Source organism: Bos indicus, chromosome 13 (assembly GCF_029378745.1).
Source record: "Bos indicus isolate NIAB-ARS_2022 breed Sahiwal x Tharparkar chromosome 13, NIAB-ARS_B.indTharparkar_mat_pri_1.0, whole genome shotgun sequence".
Taxonomy (NCBI): domain Eukaryota; kingdom Metazoa; phylum Chordata; class Mammalia; order Artiodactyla; family Bovidae; genus Bos; species Bos indicus.
Genome location: NC_091772.1, coordinates 36,068,846 through 36,093,838, shown reverse-complemented (window position 1 = coordinate 36,093,838; position 24,993 = coordinate 36,068,846). Strand labels below are relative to the sequence as shown.

Genomic DNA, 24,993 nt, shown 5'->3' with positions numbered 1-24,993 from the left:
GCCCCGCCCTATCTCTTTATCGCCTTTCTCTTGCTGAACTCCTGAGAATGACGGAAACAGAAAGATTTTAGATCTGAAAAGGCTTTGATTACACCTCCAGGCAAAAATATGGAAACCTAGGCTCTTTTTTTCTGCCTTATCTACATCTGTCAGGGGCCGAATTCACCTATTTCCAGAAAGATTTCAGGGCCTCCCAGGGGGATGTCTTGAAAGATTAGGGAAAAGTAACGTCAGCACCCTCCCCGCTCCCAGTTTCTACAAACTTTTGTTAAAATTAGACAGTCACCTATTTATACCGTGTGTGTGTGTGTGTGTGTGTGTTACTCGCTCAGTCATGTCTGACTCTTTGCGACGCCATTATCTGAAGCCCCCCAGGCTCCCCCGTCCCTGAAATTCCCCTGGCAAGAATACTGGAGTGGGTAGCCGTTTCCTTCTCCAGGGGAGCTTCCCAACCCAGGGATCTAACCCAGGTCTCCCATTGCAGGCAGATTCTTTACCGTCTAAGCCACCAAGGAAGCCCCTATTTATACATAGGGGCATGAAATAGATAACTAATGAGAACATACCATGTGGCATGAGGAAGGAACTCTACTGAATGCTCCGCGGTGACCTAAATGGGAAAGAAATTCAAAAAAGAGGGGATAAATGTACATGTATAGCTGATTCACTTTGCTGTGTAGCAGAAACTAACAGAACACTGTAAAGCAACTATACTTCAATTAAAATAAAATAAAGTTAGACAGTCACCAAAAAGGATGGCAGGGTTGTAAGCATTTTGAGGGCAGGAGGCTCTTCAGGAAATTTATTGATCATCCATGTGAGAGAGTGTGGTTCATGAGTAGTTCATGGCAAGTGTATCCATAATCAATCAGGGTTTTATTGGGAAATGCAGATAAGCAGCATCAGACTTTTTTGAAAAGTGCTGTTGAATTGGAGATGTGTAATCCAAAGGAGGGGGTTCCCAGGTGGCTCAGTGGTAAAGAATCTGCTTGCCAATGCAAGAGACACAGGTTCAATCCCTGGGTTGGGAAGAGCCCCTAGAGTAGGAACTGGCAACCCACTCCAGTATTCTTGCCTGGGAAATCCCATGGACAGAGGGGCCTGGCGGGGCTACAGTCCATGGGGTTGCCAAGAGTCAGACATGACTGAGTGACTAAACACCAACACACCAATAATGGTAAAAGGAAGGACCTACATATTCAACGCATGTATATCAATCATCAACTCTGTCTTCCACATCGAAGGAAGTGCAAAGACGTTTAAGACATGAATCTCATGTTTACAAAGCCCTTTCACATTTATTATGTGACTTCCATACAAGAATAAGCTGACGTCTTCATGAGCAGCATGAACGTGGTGGCTTCCAAGGAAGCCTTGAATCTGACCCTGATGGTGATTTGCTCCTTGGCCAGTTTCTGGCTCAGAAGGCAAAGCAGGCTGAATATTATGACTGGAGTCCAGGGGTCTAGAAACCTCCACTCAAGACATAGATTGAAGGAAGCCCACCCAATGTCCCCCATGCATTAATTAAAGAAACTTTTTTGACTGAGTGTGCACACACACACACACTCCAAAGGAATCCTATTCCAGGGTGGAAGATTCTTCTTGTTTTTCCCAGAAGACCAGAGGCATGAATTATGGCTCCTGGGAGCAGCTAAATCTCTTGTGTAATGATAAGTTAGCTGACCAATTTGTCTCGGCTAATTCTTGGACTATCACCAGTCATGGGAGGTAAGTTTGTGGCAAGATTCTTGCTGTTTTTAGGGAGACAGGGTCACCCTGCCAGCCTGGCTTGGCTGTGGCCTTGTTTGTGCCCCAGATCCTCAGCTCCCAGGAGAAGAAAATCCTAAAACCACCTGGACAGCCCTGAAGCTATTGTCAATGCATCTAGATGATCAAAAAATGGATTTGATTTGCATAAAGCCTGTGATTTTAAGGAAAATCACGTAACACTTCTATACAGTGTCACACTTGAAACTTGATAAGATGGTCTTATGTTCCTCTCATAGGAATCTCAGAGGCAGCCTGGTCACCTACCACAGCTGTCCCTTGTGGGGAGGGGGTGGTGAGATACAAAGGGGAAGATTCATCTCTCCTGGTCACCTGCTGAGTGATGGAGGGTGGGTTACAATTCAGGTCTTCCGTCTCCTGGTTAGTGCAGTTTCCTCATCTGCAAGGTTACCTCATTTCCACTGGAAACACCCTTGTTCACGTTCACTTATTAAAAATAAGACGTATTCAGGACCACACCGTGCCAGCGTCCAAGGGAATAAACAAGTGATAGAAAGGATTTCTGGTCCTTCAGGGTTTACAATCTCCTTGGGGAGCCTGATAGAAAAGGAAAATTTAGTAATGATGCAAACAATGCTGCTTCTTCAGAGAACTCTCTTCATACTCCTGTGATTTTATGAGGAACAGCTAAGTGGTATGGGGTGGGGCAGAGAGGGTGGAACTGTGAGGAAGCCAGTGACTCCTTTGGCTTCTGGGTTGTAAAGTTGATGGTTTTGGCTTGTGTGTTACATACAGACTGGCAGGCACTTTGGTCTCCAGTATTCAAACTACATGTGTGGAAAAAGCCAGATGACTGTTCACCCCGAATACTCATCTTTCTCAGGCTACTGCATAGAAAAGCTCTTTCAGCTGCCATGTGTGTGGCGTGCTAAGTCACTTCAGTCATGTCTGACTGTCTGCAACCTGATGGACCATAGTCTGCCAGGCTCCTCTGTCCATGAGGTTCTCCAGGTAAGAATACTGGAGTGCGTTGCCATTTCTTTCTTCATTAGTTGCCATAGTCAACTGAAAAGACAGAAGAGTCCAGATTGCTGTCTATTAAAAATAATCCAAGTTCAAAGTGTTTTTTTCAGTCCTAGATTCTGGAAATGTTCTGCGTCTTTAGTTCACATAAGATGGGCCACCTTTATTTGGTTACATTAAGTTTTTATTTTATTTTTTTAATTTTTGAAATTTGGACATTTTTCAAGTTTGATTTCTTTAATTACTTTTTCTGAGCCCCTCTCCTGGAATTTTGGTTACATGTATGTTAGACTGCTGGACAGTAACCACAGGGGCACTGAGGCTCTGTTCTTTTTTTTTTTTTGGCTGTGCTGTGCAGCATGTGGGATCTTAGTGCTCTGACCAGGGATTGAAACCGTGCCCCTTGCAATGGAAGTGAGGAGTTTTAACCACTGGACTGCCAAGGAAGTCCCTTAAGTTTATTTTTGATGAAGGAGTTCCTTGGCAGTTCAGTGGTTAGGGCTTGGCTCTTTCACTGCTGGGGCTGGGGTTTCATTTCTAATCAGGGAACTAAGATCCTGACGGCAGCAAACACTAAAGTGATAAATTCACAAATTAATACTTGAAAGGAATAAGCTTAATTCCACTCACTCATACTTTTCTTATTTAAAAGGTGCATTAAATGTGAGGGGAAAGTTTCTCTTTACAGAAGTGTTCCAGCCAATAAATGAAGCGAAAACAATAGAATATCGTTGTTTTGCATCCCCCAATGAAACAGTGAATCTAGGCAATGGTTATAAATAACTTCATATCACACAAATATGCAACAGACAGAGTGAACTTCTGAGAGACATGCATATCATCACCTAGGAGACAGTCTTGCCAATTGAGTCTAAATCTGCTCAAGCCTTTTGATCTAACAACCAATTCACAGGAAATAACAGCAGGAAAGGGGAACATGTTAAGTGACACCATGGAGATGCAATCTCATGGAGAAGCAGATTCCAGACCACAGAAAACTCTGTAGCACATGTGATTTGATTTTTTCAATAAGTAACCAGCAAAGAAAAGAGGAGGGGAGGTGCAACTGATAACTGTAAAGAGTTTTAAGGACATATCAATCAGTCACAATGTATGAATCTTTTTTCAAGCCTAATTCTAACAGCAACAAAATAAAAATAAAAAGGAGAGTTAAATGATAACCTCATTTGTATCTGTGCATCATATATATATATGTCATATGGCAGGCCAGCACCATAAGGCATAATATGGCATATGTATGTGATATACCCTCTAGTCTTCCTGGTCCATGACCTTGATGAGGGGCAGCAGCTGTGGGCTTTTTTTTTTTTTTTTCAGCCATCCTTGATATTAGCCAGTACCCTGTCCTAGCTGATCGTACCATAAACTAAGCATTTTGAAATTGTCTCTCCATAAACTGAACAGCAACCTCTCTAACGGGGGCTTCTGATTGTATAAAAGCAAACAGAAGTTATGAAGTGCAAAAACTAGAAATGGGGGAAGGATGCCAGCTGTCCGTTAGAGAGGCAAGAAGCAAGGAGAACCCTGGGAAAAGGAGACCCAAAATGTTCTAATTTCCGGTTTCAGCGTTACTGGCTTCCAGGGAAGATAAGTAATGCTTATAAATGACCGACTAGCCATATACTTACAATAAACCTATTGTGTCTTCCCAAGAAACCCCTCCTAAAAGAACGCATCTTTAAGTGTGTCTCTTATTCTTCTAATTTAACAAATTTGACTGAATTATAAATGTGCACATTTTAAATGATATCTTTGAAATCATAGGCTAAAAATCTAGGCAAGTGACCCCAAACTATGAATGGGCCAGTGCTGGGGGGAGTTACTTGTGTTTAAACAAATGCACAGCAGAATAGGAGCTGATGTATTAGGTGACCAAGGGGAACAAAGAAAGACTATTGAATATGGGGGAAAACGCATTGTAAGTTCTTCCTCTGATATCAAGGATGTGAGCAAGAATTGTTCAGTGATGTTCTTAGGGCAGCTCAGGGCTCTCTTCACAACCTCTGCCCATAGGGTACATTTCCCTGAAATGCATTAAATATTAGAAGATATGTTCATCTGGATGGCATTCCATTTCACGGGTTGAAGGCATACATCATATTTAATGTGTATCTTAATACTTTGTAAATGGTAAAACAAATGCTGTATAGTTCATTATTTCCTTGGAAACCGTTATGAAATAAGAACAGTGGCAGGGACAGAAACATGATGGCAAATATTAGTCATTTCAAAGTTCCACGGCAAAAGACATCATTCTGTTCTGGCAATGAGATTTCAGTTTGGAAGATCCAGCATTAGAGGAGAATAACTGGAGGAGAGACGTCATTAATGTAGTCCCCGCCTTGTCTGCAATTCTGATATCCACCCAAGGTTTTAGTTACCTGCTGAATTGTCCAAAAATATTAAATGGAAAATTCCAGAAATAAACAATTCAAAAGTTTTACCTTGCATGCCATTCTGAGCAGTGTGATGAAATCTCCTGCTGTCCTTCTCACCCTGGGATCATTCCTGTGAATTATCCTCTAGTTCAGGGTGTCCTGTCTCTTAGTTACTTAGTAGCCCTCTCAGGGCTTCCCAAGTGGCACAGTGGTGAAGAATCTGCCTGCCAATGCAGGAGATATGGGTTTGATTCCTGACTCAGGAAGATCCCTTGGAGTAGAAAATGGCAACCCATTCTAGTATTCTTGCCTGGAAAATTCCATAAACAGAGGAGCCTGGCAGTCTAAAGTCCATGGAGTTGCAAAAAGTTGTACACAATTCAGTGACTGAGCACACACACATACACACAGCCCTCTCAATTATCGAATGGACTGCCATGGTCCCAGTACTTGTGTTCAAGTGATGCTTACTCTTATGGCCCCAAAGTGCAACGAGAGTGATGCTGGCAATTCAGATATTCTCTTACTGTGCCTAAATTATACATTAAACTCTTTTCTAGGTATGTATAAAGAGGAAAAAAATCCCCATAGTCTATATTGAGTTTGGTACTATCTAAGGTTTCAGGCATTCACTGAAAGTCTTGGAAGCTATTCCCCATGTATAAGTTTGAATAAATGTAGAACCGTGGAAATACAGGCGGGTTTTGGAGAGTAGGCAAGGATGCCAAATGTCAAGCAAGAGTCTAAATGTTGGATTGTCTAATGAAAGTATCAAAGCTTTGAATTTCAGTGTTTTGCTATTGTTGTTTAGTTGCTCAGTCATGTCTGACTGTTTTGTGACCCCATGGACTGTAGCCCTCCAGGCTCTTGTGTCCATGGGATTTCCCAGGTGAGAATACTGGAGTGGGTTGCTATTTCCTTCTCCAGGGGATCTTCCCAACCCAGGGATTGAACCTGCGTCTCCTACATTGCAGGAGGATTCTTTACTGACTGAGCCAACAGGTAAGCCCTCAGTGTTTTGTACATGAACAGTAAAAAGAAAAAAGAAAATCCCCAAAAAAGGCAAATGAAGTATTGCCAGTTGAGAAGATAGAACCCCAAATACTATTCATTGAATGAATTTGAACAGCGTTCTGGGTCAAGGATGTTCCTTTAAGCAGGAATTTAAGGTAATTTCTCTGCTTTAAAAGATTAACTTACCATTTTAGTTAAAAGAACAAAAGGGATCAGTCTGGTTATTTGACATCAGGTAGGCAAAACCAGTATAAATTATTGAATAACTTCCAGAAGTTCTACTGGCTGAAGTGGAGACTATATTAATATAAGTCAATAGAACAAAGACTGTATCAAGGATCACACAGAATATATTTGATACTATTTGATTATAAACGATGTCCACTGTTAAATTCATAATGTTCTTTTAATCTGTTTCTCACTGTATTCTTTCCTGTAAGTCTTTATTGAATTTGTTACAATACTGCTTCTGTTTTATGTTTGGATTGTTTGGTCTTGAGGCATGTGGGATCTCAGCTCCCCAACCAGGCATCGAACCCTCATCCTCTGCACTGGAAGAAATCTCAGCCACTGTATGACCAAGGAAGTCCCTGTTACTTACTGTATTCTAAACTTAGTTGCCTTAAATTTTTTTTAAGAAAACCTCAACTCAACAGATACTCCATGGATACTTTATAGAAATAAAGTAGACAGTTAATGTAATGCACTTGAATATTCTGGAAACCATCCCTGCCCTGGCCCGTGGAAAAACTGTCTTCCACCAAACCAGTCTCTGGTGCCAAAAAGGCTGGGGACTACTGCTCTAGATTATCTGTAAGATCTATGGTGTTTGTAAGACTCGACAGCATTTTTGCTAGTTTGTGGGAGAATGGACGTTTGGGAATCTTCTTCTTTTTGTCTAGGCCCTATCACACTACCTCCTGGACTCTGCACCCTATTCTTTATCTCCTTTTCCATTTTGAAAGAAAAAAGAAAAGAAAAACTTTACACTAGACAGTCATTCCTTTGAGCTGGGCTAATCTCTCACCTTTGACCATATTCCAAAGAAAGTAAATTTTAGCTCTGCCCTCCTAACTTCTGAGAACAAAACTTCAAAAAAACCCTGCTACTGGGAATTCAAAGTGTTATCTAACCTCCGTGGATTGTTGGTTGGTAGGAGATTTGTATAACAGGCAGAAATGTTAGATTCTATCTCTAGACTGCAATAGTTTGCATGCTAGCCAGGAGCTTGAACACACTGCTTCTGGATAAAATGTACGAAGTTATTTTTCATCTGCATCTTGGAGAAAGGCATTGCTGAAATGGGGAATCTCGTATAATTTTGGGAAATAATGGCATTATTTGTGTAAGCAGAGATTGCAAGGGTACTTACATCTTTGTTAAAATGAGTTAGGACATAAAAACCCGTGAGGTTTTTTTTCTTTTTTCTCCTATTTAATATAAGAAAAAATTGTTTTAGTGTTTTTCTGTGGTATAGGACAACCATGAAAGTGTATCATAGTGGCATATTGTGATTATATAGTATATAGTTCATATATACCACATTTAGAACACTGTTAGAAAGTACAAAACTATTATAATGTTTAATTAGTGCAAGTTTTCCATCTCAAATCAGCTTTCTGTTCTTGGGTATAGATAGCTGGTTCCCAGCTTATATTTTTAGAATTCTCTTCATAAGGGTAAAAAGAATTTTGGTCACTGATTTCATTTGTTGATTTAAATAAAAGAAAAAGCCCATTAGAGTTTACTATTTTCTCCTTATCAACCTACATGTGGGAAAGTAATAACCAAATTATATACAAAACAAGTAAAATTCTGTAGAGAAGCAATTTTTCTTGAGCCTTAAATTAAATTAAAATTGTTGTTCATCCTCTCAACTATTGATATAGCCTCATAATTGACATATTATTCCTAAACTGATTTTGATTTTCCATATTGATTCAAACACAAGTTCATTTAGTTGAAAAGTCCATGTCTGCTCCAAAACCATTAAAGAGCAGACTTGTTTCTCTTAAAACTAATTTTTAGCCATTTAAAAAGCTTGCCCATTAAGCTAATAATGAAAGCAAAAGAAGTAGAATCATTGCCTGATCATGACGTTCTCATTCTGAATTGTACTTGGAACAAAAAAATTATACATCCTGGAATAACAATTGATATTAATTCAGCAAAATATAAATATCAGTGTTTGAACCCTTTGGGTCAAAAGTAAAAGAGCTTAAGTAACAAGAGGACCTTATAGTTAACATCTGTGCCACCTTACATATCTCTGTCATTTTTTTTTCCTCTTGCTTTGCACACAGATGGACTCTGAATTTGTATTCCATGAAGTGACCTCTAGAGATTGACTAGCATCTCAGTCTAAAGACCCAGAAGAGAGAACCTAATTTGTCCAACTGTCATGTGACAAGCTATCGTCAGAGGGGCAGAGGGCCCTAGGCTGGCGGCCAATGCCCACTCCAGAGAAAATGGACAGTCTCTGAACAGGGCTGGGAAGGCACTCAGAAAGTGTTTACTACAATATGACTTTCATCAACACATCCCCCTACACCCTCTTCCATTAAAAAGTTATTTTTATCTGTATCACAGGTAAATATGGTTATTTCCTGGTGCATCTCTGTCCACTCCTTGCTCCACGTTTCATGCTCCAGCAATAAAGAATTGCTTGTCCACCCATCCACCCACCCCCTCCTTACCACCCACACGCTCCAGTGCGATCAATGAAAATCATGCCCAAGTTCCTGGAGTCCCCTGTTCTTGTAATGGTCCCCTCCCAATTCTTTCAGTCTTTAGGAGTCATGGTGCATGTCACTGCTTCCAGTAGAACTTCTGGACTTGTCTTCCTGGGCTGATTCCCTCTGCTTTCTTTATGCATCACCACTGTGCTCATAATCTCTATTATCTGCCAGCTCCATTGTTTGTGATTTACTTTTTAGTTTCTGACTTTTAACGCACAAACTGTGAGGCTGAACTACAATGGGTGGTCCAAAAGTTGAATGAATATACTCCAAGTTTCCTGTTAGCTAATAATTGACTCGAGTTAAAGGGAGTGTGTCATTACAAGAACAGTATTGTCTGCATAAACCCCTTAGAACTGTTAACTTGTCAAGGAATTAGATGTCAGGAAGTGCTAATCAAACTCCTTCTCAGGGCTGCTGGGCAGCTCCCCTCCTCGACCACTCCCCCAACTAAAGAACCGCCTGCTGTTTACCTGGTGCCCTAACCAGTTTAATTTCCTCTTTGACCTTCTGCTGGACCAGCCCTCTCCTCTTTTAGATGCAATTTTGATCTAGTGAAGTAATGGGCAGAACATCAGTTTATGAAATTATTTTATTTTTCTACATATAGACATTCTTTTTCAAAGGCAATTTCATTAACTACATTCTGAAGCTCTGTGGACTTCCAGCAACTTTTCAAGGTTCGCCTGGATTTTCAGTCCTAGAGACATATATACATAAATATATATAGTTTTTCTTAGTCTTAAAGCTCATTTCTGCACTCTAGTCCTCAAGGTTTGACTGCTCCTCCTGCCTTAACTTTAAATGCGCCTTTCTTCCCCGCCCCACTCCTTGACATTGTTATCAGGTCGCAAAATGTTGGCTGATCCTAAAAGGAAATTTCACAAATGGTTGACTTTTGTTAATCCCAGGTTTTGGGGAGAGAGGAGGAAAGAGCTGCCCTCAGATAAGAGTTTTAAACTGAATTTCACTTCCACAAAAATAAAAAACAGCATCCTGCCACCCCCCCAACCGCCTTTGGGTACGCTGGGGCGGGCAGCCCCCCAAGTTCTAATAAATGAATTAGCATCTCAGAAAGGAGATCACCGCCAGGCTGATATTGATCAGGGTCAGCCGCTGTGTTTGCCTGCGACTGTTTGGGGGGTGGTTAATTGAGTGTCAGTCTCGGCCCGTGTCGTCTCGCTGGCGCCGGGTGCTTTTGGATTTGCTAATTTTCGTTAAGTGTCTGTAGCCAGCTACTCGTCCCGTCTACCCAGGAGAACTCGGCGGCTCCTGCTGATCAACAGTCTGTCTGTCTGGGCTTTATTGATCACAGGGCGGGCGAGCGAGGCGGATGCGCAGAGGGGAGGGGGAGAAAGGCGGAGAGCGCCCCGCGCCCTGCGGCCCTCCCCGGGCACACGCAGGCCGGCAGGGCTCACTCTAGGGTCCGCCACGGCTTTCCCCGGGCTCCCGAGGCAGCCGCGCGGCGGGACGGGTCCAAAGGCGGCCACGCGGGTCCCTCGCGAGTTTCGGGGAAACGAAGAGGAAGCCACACGTTGGGGCGCGCCGGCCTGAGGCCGGGTGGGGAGGATCCCTGAAGCAGGGGCCAAAGGCAGGGCCAGAGGCCGAGCTCGACCCGCGGCTCCCTAAGGTCACGGACGCCCGGCCTCCGCGAGGGGGAGCGCGGGAGACGGCCGGCGCCGCCCGCAGCCCAGACGCCGGCGCCGCTCGGAGCCGCGGGGCAGAGCTCTCCACCCGCGCCCGACCCGCCCCCCGGCGGAGCGGCTGGAGCCCTGCGGCCAATCGCACGGCGCCAGGGGCGGGGCCCGGGCGGAGTCGGAGTGGGGCGGGGCCTGCTGGCTCCCCGCGCGGGGCGCTATTTACGGCGCGGAGCCGGTCGGACCCAGGCCGGCCCAGGCGGGAGCTCGCGGCGGGCGGTGTCTGCGCACTGGGTTGCTGGTTCCTTCTGCCGAGTGGCCGACCGACGAGAGCAGAGCCTGAAGCCCATCCAGCTGTCGGGCCGAGCGGAGGGAGCCAGGATTGCGGAACCGGACTGTGCCCCTCGCGCCCCTCCAGCCGCTCTCCATGCTCCGGCCGCGGCCCGGCCCCGCGCCCCGGGCATTACCCATGCACTACGCGCGCCGGGAGCCGTAGGCTGCAGCTGAGCCGCGGCTCCGGGAGCCGACGGGGGCGCCGGGGCCGTGGAGGGGGGCGTCCATGGATCGCCACTCCAGCTACATCTTCATCTGGCTGCAGCTTGAACTCTGCGCCATGGCGGTCCTGCTCACCAAAGGTGGGTGCCCGCCGGCCGGCGGGGCGCGAGCTCCCCGGGGAGGGCCGCGGGGTCCCGGGGCTTTGTTAGCGGCGGGAGAGGCGGCCTCCCGCGCCGAGCCAGCAGGTCGCGACAAGTTGTCTGTTCTTAGAAGTCGCGGCGGTGGCTTCGGGTCCACCCGCCCACCCCGGTGTCCCGGGGCCGGGCGCGTGGAGGTGGTGTGAGACCTCGGGGCGAGTGGTTGTCAAACTGTTTGTGCGAGTCTGTCGGTCGTGAACTTCTGAGCGTTTGCAGCCGCGGCGTGGGGCGGAAGTGGCCGGGAGGGACCGCAGTCTCCCGCCCCACGTTGCACCGTGCCCGAGTGTTTCGTGTGTGTGTCCCGGTTTGAGTCCGAGTGTCTCGGTTTGTGTGCGCGACTCTGTATTTGAATGTGTCTCTGCTGTGAACGTGTGTCTGTATTTGAGTGTTTTTGTCCATGAGTGCACTTGTGTGTCTGTTGTGTGTCTCTCTGTATTGGAGCATCTTCACTTGGGAATGTCTCCGTGTTTAAATGTCTCTGTCTGTGAATGTCCGTGTGTGTGTGTCTTACTGTCTTTGTGAGCCCTCGAGTGGTGCCTCCCCGCGTGTAGGTGTCCCAGGTGTGTGTCCGCGTGCAGCGGTGTGGGCAGCGCTACTGCTTGGGGGCTGGAAGGTGTGGACTCCGTCAGCGGTCCCTTTTCCCACTCACATCATATTTTATAAACGCTACTCAAAAAAAAAAAAAAATTTGCAGCGGTCAGTTTCTTTTTTTTTTTCCTTTGCAGGCTTTCGCCTTTTAGGTGGAAATAACCCAGACAACTCTCTTTTGAATTTCAAGGGCCCTCCACCTCCCCTGCCACGAACTCTGCCTACTGTTTGTCCTGTGAACAGATAATTTTTCTTAAAAATAGGAGGCATTTTTAGCTTTTGCACCACCAACCCCCCCGCCCCCTTTTCTCTAATTGCCATGTAGCAGGCATGAGGTTGAAGGATCAGCCGGGCCAGCAGAGATGATGTGCTACAGTATTTATTTATTTTGGAAGAAAGGCTGTAATTAACCCTAAATAACAGCCCTCGTAGCAGCCTGCAGAGGGAAGCCTCCCGGTCTATCAAAGACCGGCCGAACGGGGCCGGACCGCGGCTGACATAAGTCACAGATACCGAAACTATGCGCCTGATAATGATATAATTAGGGGATCAGAGGTTTCTGACTGCTGCGGACTTCAAAAGCTTTAAAAGAAGCCAGCAGCCTCTCCTGTAGCCGTCCTGACTGAAGCAGACATTTTTGTTTAATCACCACGTACAGTAACCAGAAAGGGGGGCAGACAGAAGAGCATTGTTCCCTGCTTCAAAATACCAGTCCCCTCCTGGCCTTTTCGCATGCCACAGGAAGAAACTTTATGAAACGGCAGAAATATAGTTTTAATACAGTAACACAAAAGTCTATTCAACTTGCTCCAATGTGGCTCCAATTAAAAAAAAAAAGTTGTTAGAACTTTCCTAGTTACCTGTCAAATTTTTATTAGACTGTTTTAGGTCATTGAAAATATAGTCTTTAAAATAGGCTCTCATAAACATTTAAGCAGCATTTTGCTTGTATTCAGCTTTCTTTTTTTCTGCATGAGGTCTGAAGTGCATGGGATCAACATGGACTTTTAATCTGTTTTATTTCTTCTTTCAACCTATATGTGGAATTTGTCAGACTTAGGGATATTCAGTCATCACCCGCTTAAAATCAGTGAGCTTTCTGCAAAAAAAGCGGGTAAGCTTGGAGAGAGGAGTAAAGAACTTGTGCAAAGCAGGATTCTAACTGGAAGGTCTTATTCACTGGAGAAGGGAAGGGACCCTGGCCCAGACCTAGGACAGGAGGAGGACCTCTGGCTTTGCATGGTGAAACTCAAGTTGGCAAAGATCTGTGTTTAGTTGGCTGGGTTTTCTTTTTTTTTTTTTTTAAAGAACTGAAGCACTAGGAGCCTTATGGTGGCATGGAATTTGGACAGATAATTAAATGAGACATCTTACTCAGGCATTCACGAAAGGAGGAGAAAGAAGAAAGGTGAGGCTGGGAGATTTGTAGAGCAGCAGTGCCTGGTGTTGGTGTTTAGTTTCAGAGCTTTGGTTTCAGAGCTTTGGTTTCTGTACCTAAGACTTCAGATGGAGAAGCTGGGGAGAGGCATGTACCTGAGTTCAGTTCACAGCACGCTACAGCCGTGGCCTGTGACAGTGGCCGAGGTCCACCAGGTCAAGTATCATGTGAGTGATCTTTCCCAGCCCCAGATTGTTTCAACCAGAAATTGACATGGAAGTCTCAGATCTTGTGGCAGAATGTTAACCCGCTTGCAACTCACAAACTAAGTTTTATAAAGGAAACTTTTAATCACTTCCTGTAGAAAAATTTGAGGTTTCCTTAAGGATTTTTCATTCAAGCAGCAGAGGATTTTCAGTTTCAATGTTTCCCGTTTTAGATCCCATGTTGAATTACACATAAAACTGGGGAGTTGAGGGGTGGGGGGAGGAGGGAGCCTTGCAGTTTCACCCCCTCCTCCCTGCCCCCAGTTTTATGACTTTCCATTTGGGCTGAAAGAAATTGACTTTGGCAAGCAAACCACTAATTGTAAACTGCCTAGTTCCTGTTTTACAATATCTGACTAAAAGCTCCCCTGCATGAACAGATCTTTATAGGCAAAGTTTGCCTTTTCTAGAGAGGTTGCAAATAGCTGCCCAGTTTCATAGTTTTAAAACCTCCTGACCAGAGCAATTTCTAGATTGTTGTGTTTCTAGTTAATAACTTTATAAGGTGTTAGCGAAAGCTCTTAAACCTTGGCACAGCCCTTCGAGGTAGTAAACAATTCAGCAGTTCCGATCAAATATTTATACTGACAAAATCAAAAAGCCTAGCATTTTACGTTGTATGGTCATGTAGGATTAAAACAAGTCAATAATGTAATTTACCTTACGGTAGGAGAAATCCTGGTGATGATTATTTTGCTTCAAAGACAAAAGTGTTTTTAATTACTTGCTAGCCTATCCTACACTGAACTTTCATCCTCTGCTATGTGGATTAATACATTTCTAAGATGATATTTACCTGACTTGGGATTCGAGCACTGACTTGCACAAGGGGCTCTAGGGATCCATGTGGTCAGCCCTTCTAAGCCCTCAGCTGAATATTCCCTAAAGTGAATGTCTTCGAAATTTGGGGTCTGGTGGCGCTAGCGGTAAAGAACCCACCTGTCAATGCAGAAGACTTTAGAGACACAGGTTCAGTCCCTGGGTTGGGAAGATCCCCTGGGGGAGGGCATGGCAACCCACTCCAGTATTCTTGCCTGGAGAACCCCATGGACAGAGGAGCCTGGTGGGCTACAGTCCATGGGATCTCAAAGGGTCAGACATGACTGAGCGACTTAGCACAGCACAGTTGTTGAAGCTGATGCTTTATCTGGTCTCTGAAGCCATTTGATGCGATCGCCCATCATTTTCAGGTGAAATCAGATGCTACTGTGATGCAGCCCACTGCGTGGCTACTGGTTACATGTGTAAATCTGAGCTGAGCGCCTGCTTCTCCAGACTTCTGGATCCTCAGAACACCAATTCCCCGCTCACCCATGGCTGCCTGGACTCCCTGGCAAGCACAGCGGACATCTGCCAAGCCAGACAGGCTCGCAACCACTCCGGCAGCCCCTTGCCCTCTTTGGAGTGCTGTCACGAAGACATGTGCAACTATAGGGGGCTACAGGATGTCCTCACCCCGCCCAAGGGGGAGGCCTCAGGTAGGAGTGGCACCCCCCTGACCAAACCCTCGCTTGGCCTCTAGGCTTGTGACAGCCGTGGCTTTGTCTGTCTGCTATTGATTTTGTTGTTGATGTAATTAGAGACGGCTGAGGGAGAAGCCAGGCTGGGTGCAAAGATGCATCTCCATTGAGTGACTTTCATGTCTGCCTGAGCCCTAGATATCTGTCTGCATAATAGGTTTTGCCTGTTTTTTTCCAATATTTTGAAGCCATTAAAAGGCCATTAATAATCAAAATAAACAAATGTTTTTGGAAGCTCCTCTGCCTCGTTGGGCAGCATTTCTGTTCTAAATGTTGATTGAATCGGAAACCTCTGTTTAAAGGGATTGCTGTTGTTCAGTCACTCAGTTGTGCCCAACAGTTTGTGACCCCATGGACTGCAGCACGCCCGGCTTCCCTGTCCTTCACCATCTCCTGGAGTTTGCTCAAACTCATGCCCATTGAGTTGGGGATGCCATCCAACCATCTCCTCCTCTGTCATCCCCTTCTTCTGCCCTCAATCCTTCGAAGCATCAGGGTCTTTCCCAGTGAGTCGGCTGTTTGCATCAGGTGGCCAATATATTGGAGCTTCAACTTTAGCATCAGTCCTTCCAGTGAATATTCAGGGTTGATTTCCTTTAGGATTGACTGGTTTGATCTCCTTTAAGGGGGAGTACTGCATTTAAAAGGAGAGATGCTCTCGAAAAGCTCCAGGAAGGGGTGACCATGTTTGATGGGTTTGCTTTTGCCCCCTCTAGGACAAGGGAACAGGTATCAGCACGATGGTAACAGAAACCTCATCACCAAAGTGCAGGAGCTGACGTCCTCCAAAGAGCTGTGGTTCCGGGCAGCAGTGATCGCAGTTCCCATCGCTGGGGGGCTGATCCTGGTGTTGCTAATTATGCTGGCCCTGAGGATGCTGCGGAGCGAGAACAAGAGGCTGCAGGAGCAGCGGCAGCAGATGCTCTCACGTTTGCACTACAGCTTCCATGGACACCACTCCAAAAAGGGGCAGGTGGCGAAGTTGGACTTGGAGTGCATGGTGCCCGTGAGTGGCCATGAGAACTGCTGTCTGACCTGCGATAAGATGAGACAAGCCGACCTCAGCCACGACCGCATCCTGTCGCTTGTGCACTGGGGCATGTACAGCGGGCACGGGAAGCTGGAGTTCGTATGACTGGGCCTCACGGAACTGGCTGTCTGGGACCCTCTTGAGTTCTGCTGGGCGGGAGCACTTTATCTGAAGAAAAAACTAGCTCGCGTTATCATCTGCGAGAGATGGAATGACCTCTGCAAACAGCATCTTGGCTATTTCTTCTGAAGGATTATTTGCACAGACTTAAATACAGTCAAAATGTATTATTTCCTTTAAAATTATTAAAAAGCAAAGAGAGGACTCTGTACACTGTTACCAGGGTTATTTGCATCCAGAGGGAGCTAGAATTGAGTACCTAAATAAACAAATGTGTTCTCTGTAAGCTCCTTCATCTGGATTTATTGTAAAGATTTAAAATATATATATATATATATTTTGTCTGAAATTTAGTGGTGTCTTGTCATAAATTAAAAACTAAGCCAGAAGGGCAAGGAACTACATGTTAATTATACAACTGAAGACCTATGATTGCTCAGTGTAGGATCTCAACTATAGATTTTGGCTTGACTCTTTTTTTCTTAACAAGACCAAGATCTTGTTTGTTCTTACATGGCCAATGTGTCGTTTTCTTACAGCGTGGAGAATTTCTAAATGTGTACTGCCCATCATTCAGTGTCTTACCCACAGTTTTTTGTTAGGATAATTCTGGTTTTAGCTTTCATCAAAGAGAAATTGGAAACTTATTTATACCTGAGTCAGATATCATTGATCAATTTCCGAAGTTGCCTTAGCAAAAGGTGATATTTATCAGCTTGGTCCAAGTGCTCTGGAATTTGTTTTTAAATGTGTCTCTACCTCCCATCAGAAAAGGAAAAAAGCCTACTAAATGAATCTTTTTTTTTTTTTCAAAGTTAATCACTGTCTACTTTTACTGTTAATTAATTCATCAGTTTATTCTGGACTTAATTAAATATTTTGGACCCCAAATTAGCCAAACATTATTGTCTCATGCTTGTAGTTTTTAAACCTTCCTTCAACAGAGTGTTATAATGATAAATTTTTTTTACTTCTCAATCTTAGATTTTCAATAGTGAACATTATACGTCAGTTAAGATTTAAATAATAATTTCTCCCCCAAATGATTCTTTTATTAATATAATCAAATAGACTGTTGATTTTAGCCACTAACACACTAAATAATAGTGTTTCCACTCCTGGAGGACTTTGGCAATAAAGCCCAGCCTGAATTTAAAGCTATGCCAGATGTGTACTTTTCCTCTAAAATGGGTCTTTATTATTATCTTAAATATGGGAATAATTTGTAGGTTCTTTTCTTGATTCTTTTGTATATTTGAAACTTTTGCTTAAAAATTAACCTATAGCCTGCATATTTGAGTACCTGTGGGGTTTCCTTTTATGAATGTTAAAAAGGATTTTTTGCATATATTCGGGGATATTTTATGATCAGCATACTTTGGGTCCCTTAAGACAGGTGCCGTCACTCAGTTGATGGAAGAATCTGAGTTGAAATGAGTAGTCTAAAAATGAATACCTAGGTTATTTAATAACTAATAAGCCACAGCCCCAAATAAATTAGGCTATGGAATAAATACATGTTTTAATAAATGACGGCATTCATATTGTGCTTTTTGAGACTGAGAATTCTTGCATGTGTGACTTACAGTTCATAAAGTGTTACATTTTCTGTGCATCCATTTTTTTTGAGAGAGTTAAAGAATTTGGGGGCCTAACTCTCCAAACCTAAGGGAAGAGAAGGAATCAAAATGGCCAGTTGGTGAAATTTTTGCCCTCACCATCTCTTTCAAGCTTTAGATCAAATTACAGTAGTTTTGGGGCTTGAAGATTAAAAGGCTTCTTGTCACTTCTGTGTTCTTATGTCATGAGTGCATCGTGCAAGTACCATGGATTCTAAAGCGGCCTCTCCTTGCTCACCCTGCTGTTTCTTATTCATCACATTTCTTCCCAATACCAGTTAATTAGGAGCTCAGGAATTCATTAGGAAATAAAACCATGAAGGATTGAAATTCATCCTCTTTGAAACAATTTGACAACAGTGAACTCCAGGGAAGTTACAGGAACTTCCTCCGGAGAAGACCCAGGGAAGCCCTGGTGTGTGTGGTGCTAAGATCACAGACCTTTAATAGATGAATAGAAAAGCCTCCACCTGGTTCTTCTGGGCTGAGCTTAAATCTGCAAGGCTGTTCACACTTCCCTGTTGGGTAGGCTGCTGGCTCTGTGCCCACAGTGGGGCTCTAGTTGTAGCCACGTAATAGGTGGGCCCTGTCTCTTTTCCTAACAAATCCTCTCCCTTATTTAATATTTGTGTATTGCTGCCACCAGTTTTAAAGTCAAATCTGCACATAACTTGGCCTTTCAGCAAAAATATTGTAGGTTTCTCCACTTTGATTTTTCTAAGAGCTAAATATAAAGTCTACTTTTGGTTCCCTGTGAGAATATAGAGGTTGCCAAGAGTGGAGATAAAAGACCCTTCATGAAATTGCGACCTACCTGATTCGGTGATGTAAGGAGGATGACGGGTTTGTTTGTTTTTCCCTCGTAGAGATGTTTGCCGTTCCTTGGAGGTGTCAGTGCATGATCAGGAACAGTCCTTGTTTAATGTGGACATAGAACTCCCCCCAAAAGTGATTTTCCCTTTTTAAGCGGAAATTTGCCCAAACCAGAGATAAATGGTTGTCATGATATTTCTGTATCTGCACCCCTTAAACATTCTGCCCCTTCTGAAAAAACTCTGTCCGTGGTTACATCTTTTATGTTATTCCCCCCTCCCCCTCCCCGTCCCGTCCCTTATTTTGAATGGCTCCGAGGCTTCCTAGAAATTGACTGGTGTGTCTCTAATTTCTGCTGAACTGATTTTATTAAAAACACTGCACCATAGGGGGTTTGACCTCCCTCCTAAAATACCAAACATGTCTGCTTTAGAAAATCACAAAGGTCTCTTCTGAAGAGCTTGTAAATCTGGTTTCAATATGGCTTGATTATAGACTAAAAGCTTGAAAGCGGTGGCATCTAGTATCGAGTCTGGAAGTAGCCTTTTTGGGGCCAGGACAGCTTTTTTCTTTAAAGCCTTTAATTGGTCCTCTTCTGTGTCTCTTCACCCACATAACTTTAAACCTTCAAAAGCTACATGGTGTGATGAGGTTGAACTTAGCCAAGGGAGCAATCAAGAGCACTTGGGCGTCTCGCAGCCTGGATTCCTATGTAGACTCCATTCCCATCAGCTGTGTGAACTTGGGCACTTTACTCAGGCTCTTTGGCTACTCAAGTTTGGTTCCCCATACCATGGGGGCAGTAATTACACTTTATATGACAGTTGTGGGGAGGTATGGAAGTAGGTCGGAGAAGGCGATGGCACCCCACTCCAGTACTCTTGCCTGGAAAATCCCATGGATGGAGGCGCCTGGTAGGCTGCAGTCCATGGGGTCGCGAAGAGTCGGACATGACTGAGCGACTTCATTTTCACTTTTCACTTTCATGCAGTGGAGAAGGAAATGGCAACCCACTCCAGTGTTCTTGCCTGGAGAATCCCAGGGATGGGGGAGCCTAGTGGGCTGCCTTCTATGAGGTCGCACAGAGTCTGACACGACTAAAGCGACTTAACAGCAGCAGCAGCAGCTGCAAGGAAGTAGGTATTCCTACCAATACAAGACTCTTGGATGAACTCAAGTGGCCCCTAAATCCTCAAAATTGTCCTGACAAGTTTTTATTTGTCCCTACTATTTATACAGTGAATATTTTTATTTGACTTTTTAGTGTTTCAGATAACACATTTGAGGTTTGCAAGCCCTTCAGTTACCTGCAGACTGGATTTAACTTTTTAAAAATTTGTTTTCAATTGACTGCTTTTATTGAATGGCATCACAGACTCAGTGGGCATGAATTTGAGCAAACTCTGGGAGATAGTGAAGGACAGGGAAGCCTGGTGTGCTACAGTTCATGGGGTTGGTCATAAAGGGTCGGACTCGACTGAGTGACTGAACAACAGTCTCTCCTAGGTACAAATTATGTTGGTTTGTAACTATTTACTTTTAGAATAATCTATATGGCTACTTAGACGCTTACTTCTTGGAAGAAAAGTTATAACCAGCCTAGATAGCATATTGAAAAGCAGAGACATTACTTTGCCAACAAAGGTCCATCTAGTCAAGGCTATGGTTTTTCCAGTGGTCATGTATGGATGTGAGAGTTGGACTGTGAAGAAAGCTGAGCGCCGAAGAATTGATGCTTTTGAACTGTGGTGTTGGAGAAGACTCTTGAGAGTCCCTTGGACTGCAAAGAGGTCCAATCAGTCCATTCTGAAGGAGATCAGCCCTGGGATTTCTTTGGAAGGAATGATGCTAAAGCCGAAACTCCAGTACTTTGGCCACCTCATGCGAAGAGTTGACTCATTGGAAAAGACTCTGATGCTGGGAGGGATTAGGGGCAGGAGGAGAAGGGGACGACAGAGGATGAGATGGCTGAATGGCATCACTGACTCGATGGACGTGAGTCTGAGTGAACTCCAGGAGTTGGTGATGGATAGGGAGGCCTGGCGTGCTGCGATTCACGGGATTACAAGGAGTCGGACACGACTGAGCAACTGAACTGAACTGAACTGAACTGATAGAACCTTTCCATTGTGTGTACCTATTCTGTTTTTCCATATTTGACAGAATGAAGTTCTGTTAGAATTTCAGCTGCTCCGGGTGGTTAATCCATTGAGAAGATCGCAGGAGCCAGGTTAGGTGAGAGAAGGTGTCAGAACTGCTTGAACAGTATGTGTCTGATTGATGCATTCAATTACATTTGGCCTCATAGGTAGTCCCAACAAAATCCAATGATTCTATTGGCTTGGGGGACTTTCTGAATTTTGGGGGGGCACCCTACTTAGTGAGCAACTTAATTTCCCTGGATGAAGTTAATTTAGTTACTCTGTGGATCATAGTCATCATGAGAAAATAAGTTGCTCCAACATCCACATGCTCCCTCCCCACCTCACCTCCTGCAACTCATTCAGTGCATGTTGCCCTCACTCTGCAGACTTAAAAAAAATCAGATCATTGATCTGAGAATTTGAGATCCAATGAAATAATGAAATTAAACACTTTCAAGTTTTGACATCTCTTTACTGGAAGTACAGTTTTAGACTTTAAACACACCCTTGTTGATTTGCTAACACTGCTAACAGTTCTGTGGTGTGGTGGTATCGTTCCCTGGTCTGCCATTCCAGAAGTTTGGAGATGGAACTGAGAAGGGGGAAGGACTGAGTTTAACCAGATAGGGGTTTACTTTTAACAAGGCAGCAATTTTCCAATGGTTCTGCTTTGTAGAGTTTACAAGTATTTGTTACTAAGGGAGGGCTACCAACCATTCCATTCGGCTGCAAACTTTCCCCTTTGTATGAATATGAACGGTGGTAACCAGATAGGCATTGATGAGCAATCTTGGAAGATTCTTTGGATAAGCAGTTAGATAGTGTCTCAAGGCATTTAAGGAGATTGTCAAGACTTTAAGGAGATTCATTCTTCCTGGTAGCCAGTGGCCAGATGGCCTCTTGGGGGCTATTTCAAATTTGTATTTAGCTGCCTGTATCTTGCAGATTAGATTGATATTGGACTAAGCCTGAACAGAAGCCTGAGAAGATGAGTTGATAACTATTAGTATTTATCACACACTGTATGTATAAACAAAGGCCATGCCAGCCAAGGGTCTTAGTAATCCTGGAATGATTTTATGTTTAACAAATTTCAAGACAGTGTGAAAAAAAAAAAAAAAAGACAGTGTGTAAGTAGATGTTGGAATTTGTCAGCGGTTTGTTTTTAGACATGTGAAGACTGAAAGATCTTGCGTTACAAACCTAATGGAACAAAAATTGTTTAAGCAGTGAAAACCAAGAGAAATGCATGAAGCTCCTTATCCTGGGTCTCTCCCTCTCGGAACTGCCCTGGGTCTGATGAGAACAGTGGAGAAACACCACACTTCAAGCAGTTTATCTCTTTTCAAGTGTTAGATGTTCAGGTGGAAACATGTTTTACTAAATGTAGTGGATGTGATTTTTTTTAAAAATTATTTATTTTTAATTGAAGGATCCTTGCTTTGATACCACAGATTTTAACTCACTGTTGCCTTGCTGAACTGGGTATTTCTCACCTGGACTTAAGGCTTAAACTGTGAACTCCCAGCAGGGAGGATCTAGGATTAGTCACCTATGTAGATTTCCAAAATCCAAGGGGAGAAGGAGATGAAGGAAAGATCAAGGCTTCTTGTCAACAGGTGCCTGAGTTTAGATTGTCAGTAAATAAATATTGTCTTTCTGTTTGTTTCTTTACCCCAAACTATTGTTTCTACCGGCAGCCTAAAGGAAAACGAATTACTTATGAAGGGTTTGAGGTGTGGCCAGCTTGTAAAGTTAGCGCAGCCTCTAAGCTCACTGAAGGAAACAGACTCACCAAGAAGTACGTCCTCACTGCGCATGAATCCAAGAGTTGTATTTTCATCTTATTATTTTAAAATATTCAAAGTTTCGTCAAACATGGTTTCTCTAAGGAGTTAAGAACAAGCCCCTGAGAGCTGTGGTCGTCACAAAGTTCAAGGATCCGGAATGTGCGGGCAGACACACCATTTCATCTTTAATGGTTCGTCTCAGCCCCACTGGGGCAAATTCAGCAAGTGCTTTTTTCTTCTCTTGGAAATGAGCCTCTGACCAGAGGCTGTAATGAAAGCAGTGTATAGTTTGCTGAGTCTTTCATTCAAGAGCACACCAAAAGTTATAAATAAATCCCCTGCCCCCCCTCAAACATTTAGCATTTTGATTTGAAAATGCTTTCACTTCAAAACTCAAGTGGTTCTGGTGCATCCATTTACAGTTTTATAATTTAGACTTTTGCAGGGCTTGCTTTTATTGTATTATTATATAGTTTATATTATTTTAATATAATTATTATATCACTATGATGATATAATTAATATAATATCATAATGTGCGTGTTCCGTCACTTAAGTTGTATCTGACTCTTTTGTGACCCCATGGACTATAGCCCACTATGCTCCTCTCTCCATGAGATTTCCCAGGCAAGATTACTGGAATGGGTTGCCATTTCCTTCTCTAGGGGATCTTCCTGACCCAGGGATTGAACCTATATGATAAAATTGATAGAACATCAATAGCATTAATTTATTGATATTGTTTATGTATTTCTACATATATCAATAACTTATTGATATTTATAATTTATATATAAATATACCAATAATTTATTAATCATATTAATATAATACCATAATATATAATATAATTTATATATACCGAGTGTAGCCAAAAATATTCTATGTGTGTGTGTTAGTTGCTCAATTGTGTCTGACTCTTTGTGACCCCATGGATTGTAGCCCACCAGGCTCCTATGTCCATGGGATTCTCCAGGCAAGGATACTGGAGTCGCTTGCCATTCCCTTCTCCAGGGAATCTTCCTGACCCAGGGACTGAACCTGGATCTCCTGAATTGCAGACAGATTCTTTACTGTCTTAGCCACCAGGAAATCTGTAAAAAACAATTCTATATTATATTATTATTTTATTATCATATCATTTATTATATATATATATATATATATATATATAATTTTTCTTAAGAAATAAATAACCAAAGGTAAATTTAAAAAAATGTATGGGTAGAGGATGATCATTTGTGCCTTTCCAATCTTTGCATTATTTCTAGTTTCCCACAGTCCCTTTATTTATTTAGCAATATTTTGTATGTACATGTATTTACATTTTCCATGAGACCTGGCTCAAACCAAAGTCAACCTGCCTCCAGTAGTGTTTGCTAAAAATACAGATAAAGTGTGGAAAGGAGAAACCCCATTTCTCCAAAAGCAGCACTGTTGTCTGTCAACATTTTCAAAGGCGAACTTCTCTGCAAACCTGGTGTGGCTGCCAGCCCGCTGGACTCCCCCGGACTCTTCCTGTCCGTAAGCTTGGAGCGGGCACTGCTGTCGGAGGCTGCCTGAAGGCAGATAGTCCGTCCCTCTGGGATGCTAATGTCAAGGGTCATTTCCCAGGCCTGACACTTGATTGTGAAGCAGGTTCGGAGGTCAGCCTTTTCTGGCGCTGGTTTGTGACAAGCACTAGGAGTGGACCATAAACCCCCTGGTCCTTACCCATCTTGTTTAACCACAGGAGGCTGTCGGTTGGTATTTATATGCAAATTGGGGTGAGTACCTAACAGGTGGCTTTGAAATGTTCAATTTGTTTATCTCATCGTGGGAAGCCCCGCCTTTTCTCGGTGGGGGAAGATTTATGGGGCTGTTTTTCCTGGCTCTCAGCAGTGAATTAAGTCCAGCGGGGCCCTTGGCGTATTCATTCACTCAAGCTGGCCATCAGGAGTGGAAGCTCTGCTGGCCCTGGGGACTGACCTGGACAGAGGGGCCCCTGGGAAGGCACTTGCTCTCAGGTGGGGACAGCAGGCAATGGAAAAAGAAAAAACTCCTATTTTCAGAATACTACCACACAAATATCTCATCTGGAAAAAAAAATAAACTGGCCATTTCCCTTGGCCTCCTCTCCACACCTGTTCCGGGAAAACGTCCGTCCTTCCTGGGCTTGAAGAAGGTCTGCCAGAAGTCTCTCTCTAGGAGGGTCTATGTAGGAACTTGTTTTAGACAGAGGTTCAAAGTGCTCATTGTTACGTGTTAACAGTCCTTGTGGACCTAGGAGCCTGGTGGGCTACAGTCCACAGCGTCGCGGAGTTGGACACGACTGGCGTGACTGAGCGGACACACACACAGGGGCCAGGGTGGGTATGGTTTTGGCTCAAGGGACCTGGCTTGTCACGTGTGGTGTGGTCTCAGCCTAACCGTGAGCTCTGTTTCCTCACCGACACAATGAGGATGGTAATGTTATCTTACATAGATTGAGATTGGGTTGTTGGGAGGATTA

The 24,993-nt window shown here is 43.8% G+C and overlaps 1 protein-coding gene across 1 annotated transcript; it reads left to right on the top strand.

Moving 5' to 3' along the window:
* Nucleotides 1–10,765: 10,765 nt before the first annotated feature.
* On the top strand, nucleotides 10,766–17,685 carry BAMBI (BMP and activin membrane bound inhibitor). The gene is made up of 3 exons (XM_019973179.2): nucleotides 10,766–11,177; nucleotides 14,657–14,944; nucleotides 15,703–17,685. Exons 1-3 carry the CDS (start codon nucleotides 11,102–11,104, stop codon nucleotides 16,119–16,121), a joined length of 783 nt encoding a protein of 260 aa, XP_019828738.1. The 5' UTR covers nucleotides 10,766–11,101; the 3' UTR covers nucleotides 16,122–17,685.
* Nucleotides 17,686–24,993: the final 7,308 nt, after the last annotated feature.